Source organism: Phacochoerus africanus, chromosome 1 (assembly GCF_016906955.1).
Source record: "Phacochoerus africanus isolate WHEZ1 chromosome 1, ROS_Pafr_v1, whole genome shotgun sequence".
NCBI classification, from domain to species: Eukaryota; Metazoa; Chordata; class Mammalia; order Artiodactyla; family Suidae; genus Phacochoerus; species Phacochoerus africanus.
Window position 1 is genome coordinate 249,936,760 of NC_062544.1, and position 18,425 is coordinate 249,955,184.

At 33.6% G+C, this 18,425-nt stretch overlaps 1 protein-coding gene across 2 annotated transcripts in view; it reads right to left on the reverse strand.

The window, feature by feature from the left end:
- The window catches only part of CADM2 (cell adhesion molecule 2), a 1,078,779-nt gene that overhangs the window by 259,685 nt on the left and 800,669 nt on the right, over nucleotides 1-18,425 (reverse strand). For both annotated transcript variants that reach the window (XM_047794400.1, XM_047794392.1), the window contains one exon: nucleotides 4,830-4,979. In XM_047794400.1, the coding sequence (XP_047650356.1) occupies nucleotides 4,830-4,979 (150 nt within the window). The remainder of the gene's footprint in view (nucleotides 1-4,829; nucleotides 4,980-18,425) is intronic.

An 18,425-nucleotide genomic window follows, 5' to 3' on the forward strand; every position in this document is an offset into this window, starting at 1 on the left:
TCTCAACCTCAGCTGCATTTTATGATCATTTGAGATGTAATTAAAACACCGTAATACTGCATATGCCTGAAAGATTCTGTTTGGAAAGCCCTCGAGAACAACTGGCAGCATAATCTGAGACAGAAATAAGAACAGAGCTATGGATGGAGATTTTAACAGTGGCAGTCACCTGTAGAAGCTGGTGCAATCAGTGACACAGACAACCTTTTCTTTTTCTCTATTGTGCTCCTGAGCAGTTGTCACTTACATAACACGTATGGGTTACTCTAGTCACGCTAACCCACGCTTAGCTTCTGCACAGAGGCTCTGGCACAATTTAGCATGTTTGTTTGCTCAAGATAAGCCCTAGGCTTGAAGAGGACTAGGAAGGTAAATGCAGACAAAAAGACAGTGTGGGGAAAATTGTGATATGGAAACTTCAAAACATGCTTTTATTTTTAAATCCTTGCATTTGATGAGCATACTGTCAAGGATCCCTTCCACTATGACATCACAAGGAATTGAACCAAGGGTTTGTGAAGGAACAGACATGTTAGGTTCCCATTCATGAGAGGTTTCTTTATTCAAGAATTTGTTATTCTGTTGCACATGATGATTAGAACCATAATAGAATTAGAAAAAAATCTAATATCAGAAATAGAAACCTGCTTTACTACATATGAACAAATATAGCACACACATACAGCACACACACACATTCACACACAGACATACAGAGATTGGCTTTTTTCAACATAACTTTAGCCTGTTCAAGAAATTGGGAAAGAAAAAAATGAAATAAAGGAAATGTATACTTCAACAATTCACATGATCAGATGTATTTGGTATTTTGTAGCAGTCTAAAAGTACAGGAATACTGCTAAATATCCCAGATATAACATAATGAGTTTTTCTTACCATGATTACCTCTCAGAAAAGAGGGGCTTTCTGGAAACAAAGTCTTTGCAAATTTCGTATTATAAATTGTTCTCTATTTTCTATAAGAAAGATGCATTTGCTTGAAATACTCTGAATCAATTCTTGTCTTAGATAATCTATAGAGGATAACTTATAGAATCACTAAAAGATGAGGCAAAGTCATTTCATATAGATTTTGGTTTTGCGCCTGAGGATTTGACCTCACAATTGTAGATGTCACTGTAAACATGACTCTCAAAGATCTCCTTAAAAAGTGGTGCAATAAGTTGTTACACGGTGGAAACCATTATTATACTCCTGGAGGATGAATGAGCAACAAAAATTGTTCTAATGTTATAAAAATTCATAGTTATTGCTTGAGACAAAATTCACATTTATAGGATCTTAACACTTTCAAAAAATTGTTGCTAAGCAAGATTATTTCATTAAATATAGCAGTACAAAAAAAGCAATATTTCTAATCTGTTTTTATATTAGTTTAAATAGGTACATATAACCACATTGATAAATTAAATGGTCTAAATATATATTTAAATATTCCATGAACATCCTTAAAAGTCTGTTGTCTCTAAAAATTTTTTTTTCTCTTTTTCTGCTGCACTCTTGGCATATGGAAGCTCTCCAGCCAGGGAATGAATTTGAGCCACAACTGTGACCTAGACCACAGCTGTCACAGCTGCAGCAATGCCAGATCCTTAACCCCCTATATCACAGAGGGAATTCCCAAAACATTTTTTTTTTTTTGCATTATATCATTGGACAAATTAGAGGTTTCCTTAAATTTGAAGTTACCTTATATTGGGGCAAATTTGTTTGAAGTATTTATAAATACTTGTAAACAATTATTCCTATTAACAGGAAGAGGTTGTTTAATTTCCGTGACTGTTTGCTCATGTATTTTATTATTTTATTTTATTTTATTTTATTTTATTTTATTTTATTTTATTTTATTTTATTTTATTTTATTTTACTTTATTTGCTTTTTAGGCATATGGAAGTTCCCAGGATAGGGGTCAAATTGGAGCAATGTGGGATCTGAGCCGTGTCTGTGACCTACAACATAGCTCATGGAAACACCAGATCCTTAACCTAATGAGAGAGGCCAGGGATCAAATCCTCACAGATACTAGTAAGGGTTGTAACCTGCTGAGCCACAGTGGGAACTCCCTTAAATTTTTAACTAATAGAATTTCATTCTTTGGAAAGAAATATAGATAACTTGGCCTAAAACAACAACAAACTTTTCCAAACACCACTATGAAGGAGTGAAGAGAAGTAAATACTAGAATTTTTTTTGCTGTGCCTTCTCAACCCTAAAAGCACTAGTAAATTTAAGAACAAAACATAAAACTTACGTAATACCAGCATGATATAACTTAGATTTTTTTCTAGAAATCAATAAATTCAAAATATTTTTTTAAGCTTTATTTCCTATTTATACAACTTTCATTCCCATTGAATATACCTGAAGTATAAACTAGGTTATGTGGGTTATATTTGTGAAATTTTAAGGTAGATAATTAATTTATAAAATCAACTTTTAACTATTGAATAATATTATTTTCAAAGGCTTAAAAATATCACATTAGATATTCATTAGCTACTTCTCAAATTGCAAAGAGATATTTTATAATCTCATAAAGCAAACAAATTTTTCTGCAATAGAGTAAAAAATCCTTAATCAGAATCATTAACTATTAATAAAATTAATATAATAATCATTATTAAAATTGCATTACTTTTTCTATAGTAAATGTTTAGCTGATGAATGTTTTAAAATCCATTTTCAGACATTTAAAAATATCTCTAGTGTCCCCACAAAAAAAACCTTCTATGACTGGAAGTCCCTATTAAATATAAAAGAATACACATCAAACACTCTTATCAAAGCACAATATTGGCTTTAATTCTGGCCAAGATTTAAGTTATAATATTTAAATCATAATATTGTCAAGTCTCAAATAATTGCGAGACCTTTAACCCCTTCTTCCCATATGCTTCTGTGAAATTGTGTCCATTAGTGATAATTGTTCTACCTGTCTTCCAGGTAGAAAAATAAAAGTTTTTTCAAGTTAACTTTATGTGTCAACTAAGTGAAACTGGTGTTTGCCCAAAATTCTGTGCACTGTGGCCCAATTAGTTGACCCATAAAGTTAACTTGATGTTGGATGTTGGATGTTGCTGTGAAGGTATTTTTAGATGAGAGTACATTGGAATCAGCAAACTTTGAGTAAAGCAGATTATCCCTTAAAATGTGGGTTGGCCTAACTGAATCAGTTGGAGGACTTAAGAGAAAAGAATTGAGGTCTCTGAAGAAGGAATTCTGCCTCCAGACTGCCTTCAGATTTGACTTGTAATAGCATCTCTTCCCTAAGTCTCCAGTCTGCTGGCTTGCACTGCAGATTTCAGACTTGCTAGCCTCTACAATCACTTGAGCCAATTTCTTAAAATCAACCTTTCTGTAGTTCTCTATCATCTATCTTCTAGCTAACTAGCTAGCTATCTAGAAAGATGGAGAGAAGACACTTTTCTCCTATCAATATATTCTTTTTTTTTTTCCTAGGGCCACACCGGCAGCATATGGATATCCCCAGGATAGGGCTCAAATGGGAGCTGCAGCTATAGGCCTACACCACAGCCACAGCAACGCTGGATCCTTAACCCACCAACTGAGGCCAGGGATCAAATCAGCATCCTCATGATTACTAATCGGGTTCATAACCTGCTGAGCCACAACAGGAACTCCCTCAAAGTATTCTAAAATATATTTTGTTCATGTGTTTGTTTATTTCCTGTCTCCTCTACTAGACTGTATGTCTTATGAATGCAGGGATTTTATCTGTCTGTTCTCTAATGCCTTGTACAAAGAAACACTCAAAAAATATTGGCTAAATCAATGAATTAGATGTTTAACTAATCCTTCGTTTTATATAAAAATTAAAGAATATATTTCACTTTAAATGTAGAGTACATCAAAGAGGGAAAACTACAATAATGCACAAAATACAGCAAATTCATATTTTAGATGTAATAGGCACATTTATTAGACTAATTTGACTACACTTCAATTATTAAAGTGGAGCTGACTTCAAATTATCTCATTGTTATCTACATAGATGCACAAGGAATACAGACATTAAGAATGTGCCGAGTAGCTAATATATCAATAGACATTTATATCCTATATAGTTTAAATTTATCTAAAGCAACAGCTCTATATTTTCATTATAGTTCATGAACTCATTTTCCCCTAATGTTTATAAAAATGGATGAAGGCTTAGAAATCCAGTATACACTTTTAGTTGTTTGCTTTAGTTCTCAAAAAATGTTTAGTCAAAAGCTATCATCCAGTCAGAAAGCCCAGTTCATTGATGAATTCCAACTCAACTTGAAATAAATATAGCTTCTTACTTCAGTTTATTTTGGAATCACATAGTGACTTAAATTTTTTATTGGAGTCATTTCTATAATTCTTACTTTCAAACTCAGTTCATAAGAGTAAAATCAAAAACTTTCCAAAATCATATAGTATCTTATAAATATTTTAACTAAGATTAATAAAAATAGAATATCTTATCGCCAGAAGGGAGGAAAAGATTTCAATCTCTATGAAAGGCACCTATAAGAACAAATGCATACGTTATCTGGAGAGTAGATAATTGTTAAAAGAAGGCATAAGACTATTTTTGAAACAGAATTAGAACTGTTTATTTTATTAAAAAGTTGACATAGGTTATCTTTAGTGTTTATGACTTGCAAACTAAAGTATTTAATATTTAACATGTTTAAATACAAGCAGAAGCAGTTTGGTAATCACAAGGAATAATTTGAATCATCTCAGAAAAATAAGTTCATTATAATTAGGATATTTTAGAATATGATTAAAACATTTAAAAATCAAATATATTCACCTTTCTTGTCATCAAAGTACAGAGTCTGTTGAGCTGGATTTGACCACTGGAGGGAGGTGTTATCATTTTGATCAACCCTGCAGGTCAAAATTGCAGTTCCGCCTTCAACAACTGTTACATTCTGTGTTAGTGGAAACTGCCCTTGGCTGCCTAAAAGGGGATTAAAGAAAAGGTTGATTAAATGAAAGTCATAAAATGATTAACTTCCCAAGAGCTACATGGACTTAACTCCTTACTTCAAGTAAAATTTAAACCAACTAAGCAACAGCAAAACTACATATTATAAAAAGACAAAAAATAATTGAAAACCCTTAATCAGAGAACAACAGTTCTGACATATGGTTAGGATTCCTTTACACTCCCTTACATGCTCTAGAAAACCTTCTTTTCCTTCTATGCACACATAAAGATTTATATTTAAGTAGTAACATGATCATCATTAATTTCCCTTGGTCTTGCATTAATTACCTGGTGCTAGACCTGGTCACCTTTGAAGATAATAATTTTGGATGAACTAAACTCTTTAAAGCAGCAGAGGAAACACATAAAATACTTTCCTGGTAGCTTTTATAATCCTGAATAAAGTCTATAACATATGAATACTAGAACTTTAGATTCAATTTCTGATAAAACAAATAAAAAAAGAATCCTATTTCACCAGGGTTTCTTGTAGATGTAGCTGTTTTTAGAAATACAAAATGTGTTGGAGAAAACAAGGCAAGCATTCTTCAAAAAGTGTTCATCTTATAGAACATCCATCAAAATCTTAAAGTGATTACTCTAGCCCAGGAGATAAAGATAATATTCCTTTTTGTTCCTTTCTATAGTCTCCTGAAATTTTTTCCCAATGAATATATTTTTCTTTTATAATAAATAAAAAACATATTTATAAATGACTATTGTCAATTTGGATATTATTATTATATAACCAAGTTTTCTATCTTCCTAAGTATCATACTAATTTGTTAAAGTAATTCATGTAATAACATTACTTAGTAAAAGAACTTCTAATAGTTAAAATGAAATTCATGAACATAGAAAAATAATACATAAATTTCACCTCAGTAAGATGATCTGGAAATGAGCTCTAACAAGTCTATTAACAATTACTAACACAGGTAAAAAAAAAAAAATGAGTTTCTAGAGCCAGGTTAAAATACTATTATGTGAGCAAGGTAGTTCATTAAATCAAGGATAATTTACATATGAAAGAATATTACGATGACTTAATCACACCCATGAAACATATTTTCCTTTTCTTCTTTAGTTTTGTAATGATTCTATCATTACTACAAGCACCATTTGAGGTTATGCTGGAGCTATTGGCATACAGAATCTTATTACCAAGAAGCCTGTTGATTGGCACGGTGAGAGAGAGAAAAGCCTGAAGGGGAAAATTTCTTTCCAGACCTAAATGACACAGGCACAGAGGTTCATGACCATCTTATGTAATTAAGCCTATCAAGTATAAAAATCTGGTATCAGTAGCTTTGTCTCCTCAATGCCAACCTCTTAGAGTCACTATGGCAACTCCCTGGGATATCTCCCTGTAATCTTTAGGGTGGAGTTTTTAAATTGAGGTTAGGCAATGTCTGGAATAAATTCTTTGATAGTTGACTTGAAAGTCAACAGGAGCCAGAGTGGGATGTGTTTTGCCTTCAGCTCAGAGGTGACCTCTAGCAGGGAAACATGGAGAACTATCAATCTTGTGAAGTGAAGTGAGGCAAAAAACCACATCAGAGAAAACATACGCTAAAACAGAAAGAAGGAGTAATTACCAGAGTTATCAGATCAGAAGCTCATAAATATGAAGCTCAGAATAGTTTTAAGCTACTTTGCTCAGGTGCCCAGATATTGACATAATGCATAAATTGAGCAATCTAGGGGAGGAGGGATTCTTTAAGTAATAAAAAGCAACAACTGCTAATAAATATACATAATTCACCCCAGATGACAATTTGACTATCAACTGGTACATAAATAATACTGTCTGCTTCTTTAAAGAAGTGGAAAAAGAGTAGTGATGCTTGCAACAATTTCATCCACTACATTTGCAAAATAATTTTCAAAACATCCCCGTAAGAAAATATTATCCTTCTCATTTCACAGATGGGTAAACTGACACTGGGAGGTTAAGTAACTTTTCCATGGTGAAACAGAGTCAATGAACCATTTGGAGTTTGTTCTGAAAATTCAACATTTTATTCTCCTTTTTCCACAAAGGCTGTTAGGTCATATCACTATTTGTTTAAATATGAATTAGATAACAATGAAAAATGAAACAGTGCTCTTTTAACAATGAAATTCAAATTGCATACCTAGCTGAACCAAGTCCTCATAAATTTAAGTAATAACATTAAAGTCAAATAAGGGAAGATGTCAGTGTTACCTGCCCTTAAGTAGCCCATCCTATTTAGAACTTGCTTTTGATAATTATATCAGTCTTTTGTTATCAGCCTATAGAACCAATAACGTACAAATAACTAATATTTGTTAGAGTCTTCTACATGCCAGGGACTCCACAGACACTAGCACACCTACCCCTTGTCCTTCCAGGCAGGCAGTTAGACAGCGTCCCTCCATCTTCTCCCCATGTGGATTCTGACTTTAAAGTATTACGACTTCACTTTCCAGGGACCTGCAGCCTAAAATCCCTTAAGTTAAATAATTTAGCTTTTCCCAGTAGAGAGCAAACTCATGTGGAGAATTTACTAATCCTAAATACCCTTAGGATATGTGGTTTCCAAAATCAATTCAAAAGTTAGTGTTGTTGGCAGTCAAACTTTTTCTCAAAGCTTTGAACTGCCTTTTACTTCTGCTTATAACCTGGAGACTGCATCAAGTTAGGTAGCTGCTCCTTATCTCTCTTAACTCCTTCTGGTTCAAAGTTGACAGGTTGTCATTTCATTCAATCTCAGCAGGTCTTTCTAAAGACATTACTCTTTTCTTCTTATTGGAAAAATTAGTATGCTACCAAATTAAGGATTCATCCTCAATGTATTCATCAAAAACATATTTTGGAGGACCTACTGAATGCCTTGCCTTGTGTGAATCAATATCTGAAGGATGCATAGAGGAAGGGGAACTTGCTAAGGAGTTTCTACAAGTAATTAGAAACTAGGAGACAGTATGATAGCAAGGGAAAAGGGAGTCTAGGTGTCGTACAGTACTCATCTTGTTTACCATCAACAAGGATTTCTAAAACATATTGGTCAGATCATTGAAGCCTTATTAAAAAGATTCTTCCTCTGGCTAAGCTCACCACCACCCCAGATTTCATCATTTTCCTCCTCCTTTCTTTGCATTTATTTCCTTTAATTATTTTGCATATATATCAATCTTCCTCATTTATTTCTAAGTTAATTAAGGGTCAGGTAACTAGAGCTTCTTACTTGGAATCAACTACATAGTTTAACATTCTGTATTGTGATTAGAGCACTCACTGGTGCTCATTGTACAGAATGAAAGCATCTTCTTGGAGCAGTTGCTGGCATTTAAAGGGGAACTTGTGACAATAGAATGACTGAAGTAATTCAAGTCTGCTGCATTTTTCCATGGTCAAATGGAGGGGCAGGAGGAAAGACTACTACTTCAATGAGAAAAAAATATGGAAGAATTAAATCATAAAAGCTTTATTAGTGTAATATTTTAAAACATTTTTAAGTTGTACTTGAAAATCTTGAGGGATGTACAGAAGAAAATACAACAGATGGTGATTTAGAACAGACATATCTAATATCATTTTCAGCTTCCAAGGTGGGACATGAAAAGACAGATTGTGACAAATTTATGCTTCAGAAGGGGAAAAAACATAGAAAATAATAACTTTTTTTGAATATTAAGTATTATAAGCCATACCTAAGCCTTTTAGGTAGATAGAGCTCTGAGATGGAGAATATTTTATCTTCCCTTCTTGGTCCAATTTCCTGTGCAGCAACATCAATTTTAAATAGTACCCTTCCTGTGTTATCTCCTCCCTCAACCATCATTAAACCAGAAGTAAATATATTGAAAAATAGAGCAAACCTTCACTGAGTATTCACACTAGGCACTATTCTAAGTGCATTTCCTTTATCAATGACTTAATCTTAATGCCAACCTTGTCATCATCTTGATCTCAAAGACAGACAACAGATGCAAAAAGATCTTCAATAATGTGCCCACAGTCTCATAACTAGAAAGTGCAGCAGCCAGGTCTTTAAGACTGAGACTTTTGTCCTCAGTCTTCAGACCTCACATGCTTAATTATGGAACTACTTTGAAAATAAATTGAACTTAATTCCGACTCAATAACTACTATAAAGGAAGTATAGATTTTGGAGTCAAACATTTCTCAGATGCATTTAGACTTTTTATACCCATTTTTATTTTTTTCATTTTATTTATTTATTTATTTATTTATTTATTTTTAGGGTCCCACCCACAGCATACAGAGGTTTCCTGGCTAGGGGTCCAGTCGGAGCCACGCTGCTGGCCCCTGCCACAACCACAACAACACGGGATCCAAGCTGCACCTGTAACCTACACCACAGCTCACCACAATGCCAGGTCCTTAACCCACTGAGTGAGACCAGGAATGGAACCTGCAACCTCATGGTTCCTAGTCAGATTTGTTTCCGCTGGACCACAATGGGAACTCCTATACTGATTTTTAATAAGTGAAGGAACTTTCAGAATCAAGTAAAAGCAGTGATGTGCTAGAGTTGCTTGACACCAGCTCCTGAGAGTCAACTGTCTGCAGGGCTTCTCCCTTCAGGCTCAGTGACACAACTCAGTAGCTTGAAATTGATGACCCTGGGAGTATTTTTACCTTAGTAATTTTGCCTTACAAGTCAATGTTTTTTGCCCCACAAAGGCAGTGGCTAAACATTTACATAACACCACTGAAAAAGCTACATTTAATGCCTTTTGTTGCATACATTTTCAGCATAAATAAGGTTTTGTTGTGGTAGTGTTTTTTCTGAAAATCAACAAACTCTCTCCAATGTAATATACTTCTGCTTTTGAAGTTCTTTTTCTTCTATTTTGATCTCTTTTTTTTTATTTCTCCTCAAATTACTTTCTATTAGTCTTTTTTTCCTCCCACCCATCATTCTTCTGATAAAAATCTTTCAAATAAACTCCCTTGTTCTCTACTCTATGGACAGAGATCTTGAACTGCTAGTTTTTCTTAGGTTGCAGTGTTTATTTCTCAATAACTAGCATCAGGGGTGGAAAACCATCCAGGTTAGTTTCAACAATTATATGTAAATAATTTGCCAATTTACTGCTGTGAAAGATGTTTTAATGAAGAATGGTTAGTCAATATTTGGAAAAGATAGCTCTCCTGACCCTGTCTTTAAATAGCTACTATTATCCCTTCAATGTTTACATGTGTCATGTACTTGGGAAAAGACTGGTTCAAACCTTTTCTTGTCTAGATTACCAAGTTCAAAATCAAGTGCACTAAATCTTGACTTCTGTTAGCCTCAGTTAGTTAAGAGTTGTCTTCTCTTCACACATTTTATGCATTCACCTCTATCTGACCACCCAGAACCTAGCATACAGAACTATCACCCAGAACACAAATAAACAAATTCTAAGATTGTGGCCACCTCAACCTCATTGTCAAGCTGTGATGTGCCATTAGCATAGAGAAGCAATAAGCATAACAGTGAAGAGAGATCTTTGAAGCCAGCTGTAAAGTTGAAAGAGAGCAGACAAGTGAAGATGTATGCTTGAACACTAATCCCAAAGCTGCCATAAATGGTGTTATTCAAGCCTTGCTATCTCTTGAATGGATGATGAGTGAAAGCAATGGTTTTCTCCATTACTTTTCCTGTGCTAAAGATTAAATTTGGATCACAACAGTGGATCAGAGCACACCATGCATGAATGCTTACTTAGTAAGAGTAATAATCACCTGAGATATATCTAAACAGACAGGCAGAGGTTGAGGCTCTGCACATCTGAGAGGGAGTTACAGTCAGTGATTTTTCTGGATAAATGATCAAATTTTGTGGGTTATTTAACAGGAACTGAGGACCTCATTATTTTTTCTTACTGAAAATGAGCAAAACTTTCTCAAAGGAAGAATCAGATTTTAAAACAGTGAATAGGAACAAATAAAAATGAGATATGAAGATAATTTAAGATATAGTTTTTCAGTAAAAAAGTATAAACCTCCCATGAGGTGAAAAATGCCAATATATTTTGACTCTTCCTTTTGGAATATATTTACACACAGTAAAAACTGTCAACTCAGTCTACAAAATTATTTAATTCAACAGAGGTATTGGTGCCTGAATCGAATGGCATATATAATATTTTGCTTTGTTTTAAGATATTTTTGTGTTCTCTTAAGAACCCTATTATAATATAAAAGATCAGTCGTGCTCTAAGGTTCTCCTATTTAGGTAAATGTCAAAAATGACCAATAGATACAAAAGAGGTTAAAGTTTCTTAAACATAAATCTTGACAAGAAATGACAGAAATAGTTAACATTGTTAAATGAAATACAAAGATAGCCCACTTGATTTAGGGTCTTCCTCTCAACTATTCTCAGCTCTGTGCATCTCTCTCTCATCCTTTCTATCAACTGGTTTGGGGTGTTTACACAAAGAACTTTCATTGCAGAAAGTTAAAGATCATTCTTGTTGCTTAAATTAGAGTCTAAAAATATATCTAAATGCACACACAGCATGCTATTACTTCCACAAAATTACTGAAGGCATTCTAAACAAATAACCATCTAATGTGAAAGTTGTGGCTCAGTAGTTGTGTGGACTGAAACATGTATTGCATACGAAAACCTATTGGTTCGAAAAGCACAAATGCCATTAATGTAAGCTTATAATTCTCAAGAGAAGTCCAATGAATGCTCTATCATGCAAAAAGGGAAATTAGAGGAAAAATTAAGACTGATAACTAAGTGCAAAATATTTCTGTTTTTGGAATACACCTCTGTCCTTTCAAATACTTAGAATTCTCTAGTCATTTTTTTTCATCATTTTATTATAGCTTTTAGGTTTGCCTGAAAAACTTTAAGTATTCTGTTTTCCTAGTCTACCACAGATAACTGACTTCTCTTTGATTCTACCTCATCCTTTCAGATTTAGTTTGCCTTATAGAGTATAACACCTGGTATTCACCTTCTGTGGCACCCCTCTGCCCAGACACTATGGAACACAGCCATCAGTCTGGTGCTGCTTGCCAGTTTCCATAGTGACAGGAAGTATTTTGGAGACCTGTTTTCCATTGCAACTGGCAGACCAAAGCAGGGAGGAAATGAAGCTGGCGAGCAGTGGGTCTTGCAAGGCCAGGAAAGGTTGGAAGGGCTTTTTCATCCTGATATCAAGGTGTAAAAATGCCAAATTGGCAGCTTCTACAATTACAGTACTGTAGACTAGATCTTGGTCTTCATTACGGCCATTGTGAGTGACCCATTCTGCTCCCAACTCCTGGAGCAGAAACTCTTGTGTACCCAAAGGCTGGCCCAAGTTCTTTGTTGGCTTCTGATCCATGACAAAAGGTTCTTTCAGATTTACAGTGACTCCCACAGCTCCTGACCCAAAGAATCATAATTCTTCTGTAGAAATTTCACCTTTCCTGGATTTTCCTGGACAGTCATAGCAGACCAGGGACCACAGGATAACCACTGGATTGTCCCCAATTGACCTACACAGTGACTGACTGTAGGTGACCCAGTCACCTACATAGCGTTATATCAAAACTAGTTACCACTTGCTATGTCTATGCTAGGCTTTATAATTAGGGTTAATTCTTGATTATTAGGAACAGGGCTGGCCCTGGAAAAATTTGCAGTGCAGGTGAAATATAACATGCCAAAAGTGTCTTCTTTTGCATTTCAAAAATGTTTTAGTGTAATTATATAACTTAGCATTTTGTATTATAAATATTCCCAGCACAATTATTCTTTCCACATAAAGTAGATTTTTCCAATTTCTTCTTTAATTTTATATTGCCAAGCCATATCATAAAATTTATATTTTCCCTAAACTGCAAAATTCTAAGCTGCAGAGAATATTTATAAAATCCTGGGAAACACTGCTTTAAGGGTGCTTTATGTTCTTGCTTAGTGGTTGTATTGCTTTAACATATTTTCAAACATGATCTGATTTAAAAAAAAATTCTTAACATTTTTTAACTGATTATGTACAAAATCAGTTCTTTACATTCTTAGCTTGTTTTTCTGCTTATTAGCCTTCCAAAATGCATAATAAACAAACCTCTGTTTTCATACCATGGATTTAGTGAACTAGGTTAAACATAAATATATCTAGCTTTACAACAAAAATAGATTTTTCCTTAAAAAGTTAAAATATATTTTGTTTTCATTAATTTATCTACATTTAATTCATTCCCTAATATGTTTTTTCTCTCAAAAATTGAAACAATAATTTCTTGAATGAGCACATTTGCAAGAAAAAAAATAACTTGATGGATTATTCACATTTACATTCACAAGGATTCTTTTCTTCCTATACAAATAGATCTTCAAGTCTGCGATGTGGAGGAATAAAAAGAAAGGGAAATAATTTTTAAATGAAAAGGAAATTTTATGTATTGTAAGGCCATATAAAAGAATAAAAGTATTTTAAAATTATTTCTGTAATGTCAAAACAGGCTTACATGGTAATTACCATGTGTGCATAAAGTCATTTTATCTTTCTAGAATCTGTTTTCAGGGTGAATGATCAAGACCTAGAACTGACTAGCTTTACTTGCTAACTGATGAGCATTTGAAAGGCAGCCTTCCAGAGAAAAGAAATTTATGACCACAATCACAGTCTGGCTCACAGTGAAGCTCAATCACGTAACTAAATTCTAAATTGAGATGTCAACCTGGAGGAAATATTCTGGAAAGGAACACACAGATGGTAGAACTCTTCTGAAGACAGGTTGAGGAATATAGTGCTGAGCATACAATAATCAATCTTCTAGAGGGAAAAAAAAGGAAAAGTGGAGTAGGTGGGATATACCTGTTCAAAATTGAAATCCCTGGGAAAAACTTCAACCTGATACTAAGAAGGGGGAAAAGAATACACATATTTTTGTTTTAATCAGTAGGTCTTAAAAGTTGATGTATTTAAAGAAAGTGAAAAATATTGCATTATAGTACATATAAAAATATTTAGGAACCTCAGGGAAAATTAAAATTCATAACATTTCTAGGAACAAGTTAAAGGAAAAAAGAAAATTAAGCACATATTAAATCCTAATTTCAAATATACAATTGTTTCAAACATATAAGATATAACTGCAAAACAGGGTAAAAATAGTTGAGAAAATGGGAAGACTTCAGTCTGTTTTTGATGCTAGTTTCCCCTAATTCCAAAAGAAAAAAGAAATTATGCCAACTCTAATTTTTGCTTTACATATTGTTGTTACTTAATGATTCAACTTAGATGAGGTAGATATATTGCAGTAATATCTTTCTTTTGGATCATACCTCATTGATGCATATACTCTGGATGTATAAAATTATATTGACCATTTCAAATTGCCTATACATTAATATTCTTTTCATGTATTATACTCTGAAGAAAATTTAAATAAATGCATTGGTGTATTGAATAGAGATATTCATATAAAAGAGAGACATAGATGTCTGTTTGGATTATAAATCTTTGGACTATGAGATGTCAAAAGGAATTTTTATATAACCTTGACACAAGATAAAGAAGAAAAAATGTGATTTCAAACATATGCCATTTAATCATGTTTAACCAGGTAGGTATATGAACTATGTCTACTGTTAAACAGAAAAATACAGGCCCAAAAAGTCATCACTTGTGTTAAAGCCCAGGATACTAAACCTAGATTCAACAGCTAGCCTAAATGCCGTTTGGACCTTCCTCAGAAATGTAATCTTAATAAACCAGTTTGAAATATTCCGGTCAGCACCAATGAGGTCATCTCTCACATGGGTCCTCTCCATCCTGCCACTCCCCAGAAGAAGAGGTGATCTGCATGATAAAACTCATGCAGTTACCCTAGTCTCCAAAAGAAGATGGCCTAGAACAAGTGTAATCCTTTCATTACTTTTGCTAATAGCTCCTTACCCACCCTTCTTCATAAAAAAATATTCCATTTTGTAGAACTCCTCAAAGCATGCTTCTTTTTGAGAGATGGGATGCTCCCTGATTCTTGAATTTGCTAATAAAACCAATTAGATCTTCAAATTTACTTAAATATTGTTTATAAACAATGTAAATATACACAATGCTAATGTTTTCTGAAACTTTTCTTTTCTTTTTTTTTTTATGGCCACACCTACAGCATATGGAAGTTCCCAGGTTATGAGTCCAATTGGAGGCACTGCTACAAGCCTATGCCACAGCCACAGCAACATAGGATCCAAGTCAAATCCATGGCCTATGCCTCGGCTTGTGACAATGCCAAATCCTCAACCCACTAAGCAAGGCTGGTGATCGAACTGCATCCTCACAGACACTCTTTTGGATTCTCAATCAGCCAAACCACAACGGGAACCCCTATCTTTCCATTTGTATAGATTTTGCTGTGACATTTCTTTATTAAACAAATACCTAGTTTGTGCCTAGAATGTGCTTCACATAGTAGGTGCTGAGAATACAAATGTGAACCAAGGTAGAAATGATATAAGTTCTATCTTTAGAACCAATAGCCTAAAGATAGGCAGCAAAATAAGAATACACAAACATACAAAGGGAAATCCTGGCTGAAAAAGTATTGACATTTTCATTGAAACTCAAATGGAGAGAAAGAAGCAGCCATTTGAAAAGTGCCAAGGACAAAATGCTTCAGAAGAAACCAGTATTTCTGAAAACAAATTAGCTAACGTAAAAGTCTTGAGCCAGAGGCTAGAAAGAGTATGGCTATTGAAGGAACTGGGAAAAAATAAACAAAATACACACGCACACAAATAAAAAATCCAGTGAGTCTGGAGCATGAGAAGAAACAAATGAAGTGACTCATGATGAGGTAGAAAAGAAGGTTAACGTAAATCATACAAGGTTTTTCATACCTTGATAAAGAGTTTACACATATTCTACATGCAATTGCAAGCCATTGAAGGAAGCGCCATGTTTCAATATACATTTTCTCAGAAGACACTATTTTTCTTTACTTAATCATTATCCCTAAATCAAGGAGTTTTCATCTCAGAGATGAATTACTGTAAAAGTTGTGTTTATAATCAAGAACCTTCCTGAGAAAATATCAAAGAATCTATGAAATCATGGGGATTTTATTATAAGAGTAACCAACTTCTTGGTATTTTTCATTTTACACTGTAAATAAATTTCTGGTAAATGAAAACCCATATTTTACTGAATTGAACTTATACTGAAACAAGATTGTTGCCCATATTTCTCCACAACTCTCACTCTTTGATAGACAACTTATTTCTTCTTCTATGCTAAAATGTCATTGCCTTGCAAAGTTCCTTTTATTGCTAGGACTTCCATTTTATAATTTGTTTTTAAAACTGCAATAGTTATCTGGGAGAAAGATAACTATTGCTGGCAAACTATCTATGGATGTAAGTATCATGTTTAAAACAGTTTTTCTTGTGATAATTGTATAACTATAAATGTAATACAATTCATTAAGTAATTAAAAAAATAAAGAAAGATGTAGAAAAATAAATAAATAGAACAGTTTTTCTTTATAAAGATATATTTCCCTGGATAGCAATACTATTCTATAAAATAAATAATGAGTTCCCAAAAGATGACAACAGTGAGGTAACAAAACATTTGAGTTTTCCTTCTGTATAAGTGTACATTTTATAAACTTAAAAAAAAATAATTCCTCTGACAAATATCACAGAAATAAGTGTTTTCTTTTCCAATAACTGAAATTTTATGCCCAAGGCAACCACTCCTATATGAACCTGAGATATGTTGAAATTCCTTGATAGCAAAGGTAGCAACATATCCCTTTGCATTCTCTAGCGAGCATAAGATATTGCCTGGGACATAGTGGGCACATATTTTTGAACATATGAACACTGTGTTCAAAATGGTATCACCTTAATTATGTAAGTATCGATCAATATGCAGTGACTTACGAATCAACTTGGAATATTCCCCAAGGAACAAGCTCCCTTTTGAAAAAAAAAATGTAATAACACATTGGTTAATAGGGTGTGTTTTTCACTGTTTGATCATTTCTGAATGCACAAAGATTTCATTAATGTTGATTTCACCCATCTTGTCCATGTTTACATGCTTTGATGTTCAAGTCCTTTGTAGTGCCACATTAGATCTAGGAGAACATTGCCCTTTGAGAGCAAGTGGAAACTGCTGTGGGAAAACATTAAAATGAAACCTGATACTTTGTATAGATTTGTACAGCTCAAAGAATTATATTTTTGATTAGGCAGAGAATGAATAAACACCATCTTCTAATATCCTTTTGGGGGGGTTACTTTACTTTTACGTTGTTAATTATAAAATTACGATAAACTGAACTGTATTTAGTAACAATTATTAGAAGTAAACCAATAAAATAAATTGAGGAGGAATTTTAAATATCTAATTCCATAAATTTGAAGAACGTTTGTTCTGGAGAGAAGGTTCTAAAACTATAATTGGAAAAAAAAAAAAAGACATCCACACCAAAACTGATGGTCTCTTCACTATACTGTTGGAAAGAAAGGGTTAATAGACAGTTCTTGGTCTTTTCTCTAGTCTCCAGAGATCCTAAAAAGGAGTCTTGGTTGAATCATCTTTGGTATTCAACGAATTCATGGGTGTATACTAGATCTAAAATAAACAAGTTGCTCTGTATTGGACTAAGGACACCTGCATTTCATTGTCAAGATTATTTATTGGATAATGAAGTTGTAACAGAGAATGGGTACTGATGACACAATCCTGACCATGTTGTGTGACCAGCAAAGCACAAAAACCTGCATGATCACTAGAGTTGGAGAAGGCTTCTCTGAGATAAAGAAGCCAATGCCACTCAGTCCAGTCTTGAGTAAGGCATGACTCTTCACATTCAGAAGCATTTTAGGGGGCTCAGAGCCCCTGCTGGTTGTTGATATCTATCCTGGTATCACCTGTCCTATTATCTTTGGGTAAACTTGATGTTGGATAAAGCTTCTTGAGTTTCATGGACATTATCATACACATGAAACTAAGCATTAAGCTGCTGCTCCAGCAAAGTGAGCAATGACAGTGTAATACTAGATTAATGAAAACAGCACTTCTGCATAGCTTATCTGCTGAAATAAAAGCTCTTCTAATAAGAGTAAAGTGGTCACATTATTCATGATCAGAACTATTCCTATTTGTCCTGTTTCCTTTCCATATCAAATTAGCTTAGTGCTAGATAGATTATAACATATTTCATGAATTCTAAATAAAATTATTGCAACAACAGATTTTGTTTCGAAAATCCTAGTCTTATCTGCTTTGATAGATATGAAACCAAAGATGTGTACTATAATAGACAGGTGGATATATTTAGAGATGAAGCTATATTCTCTCTCTCTCTCTATATATATATATATATATTTATATATATGCACACACATATATATATAATAGGCTATATTTATAAATGAAATGTATATATTACACTATATATATATTATTCAAAAC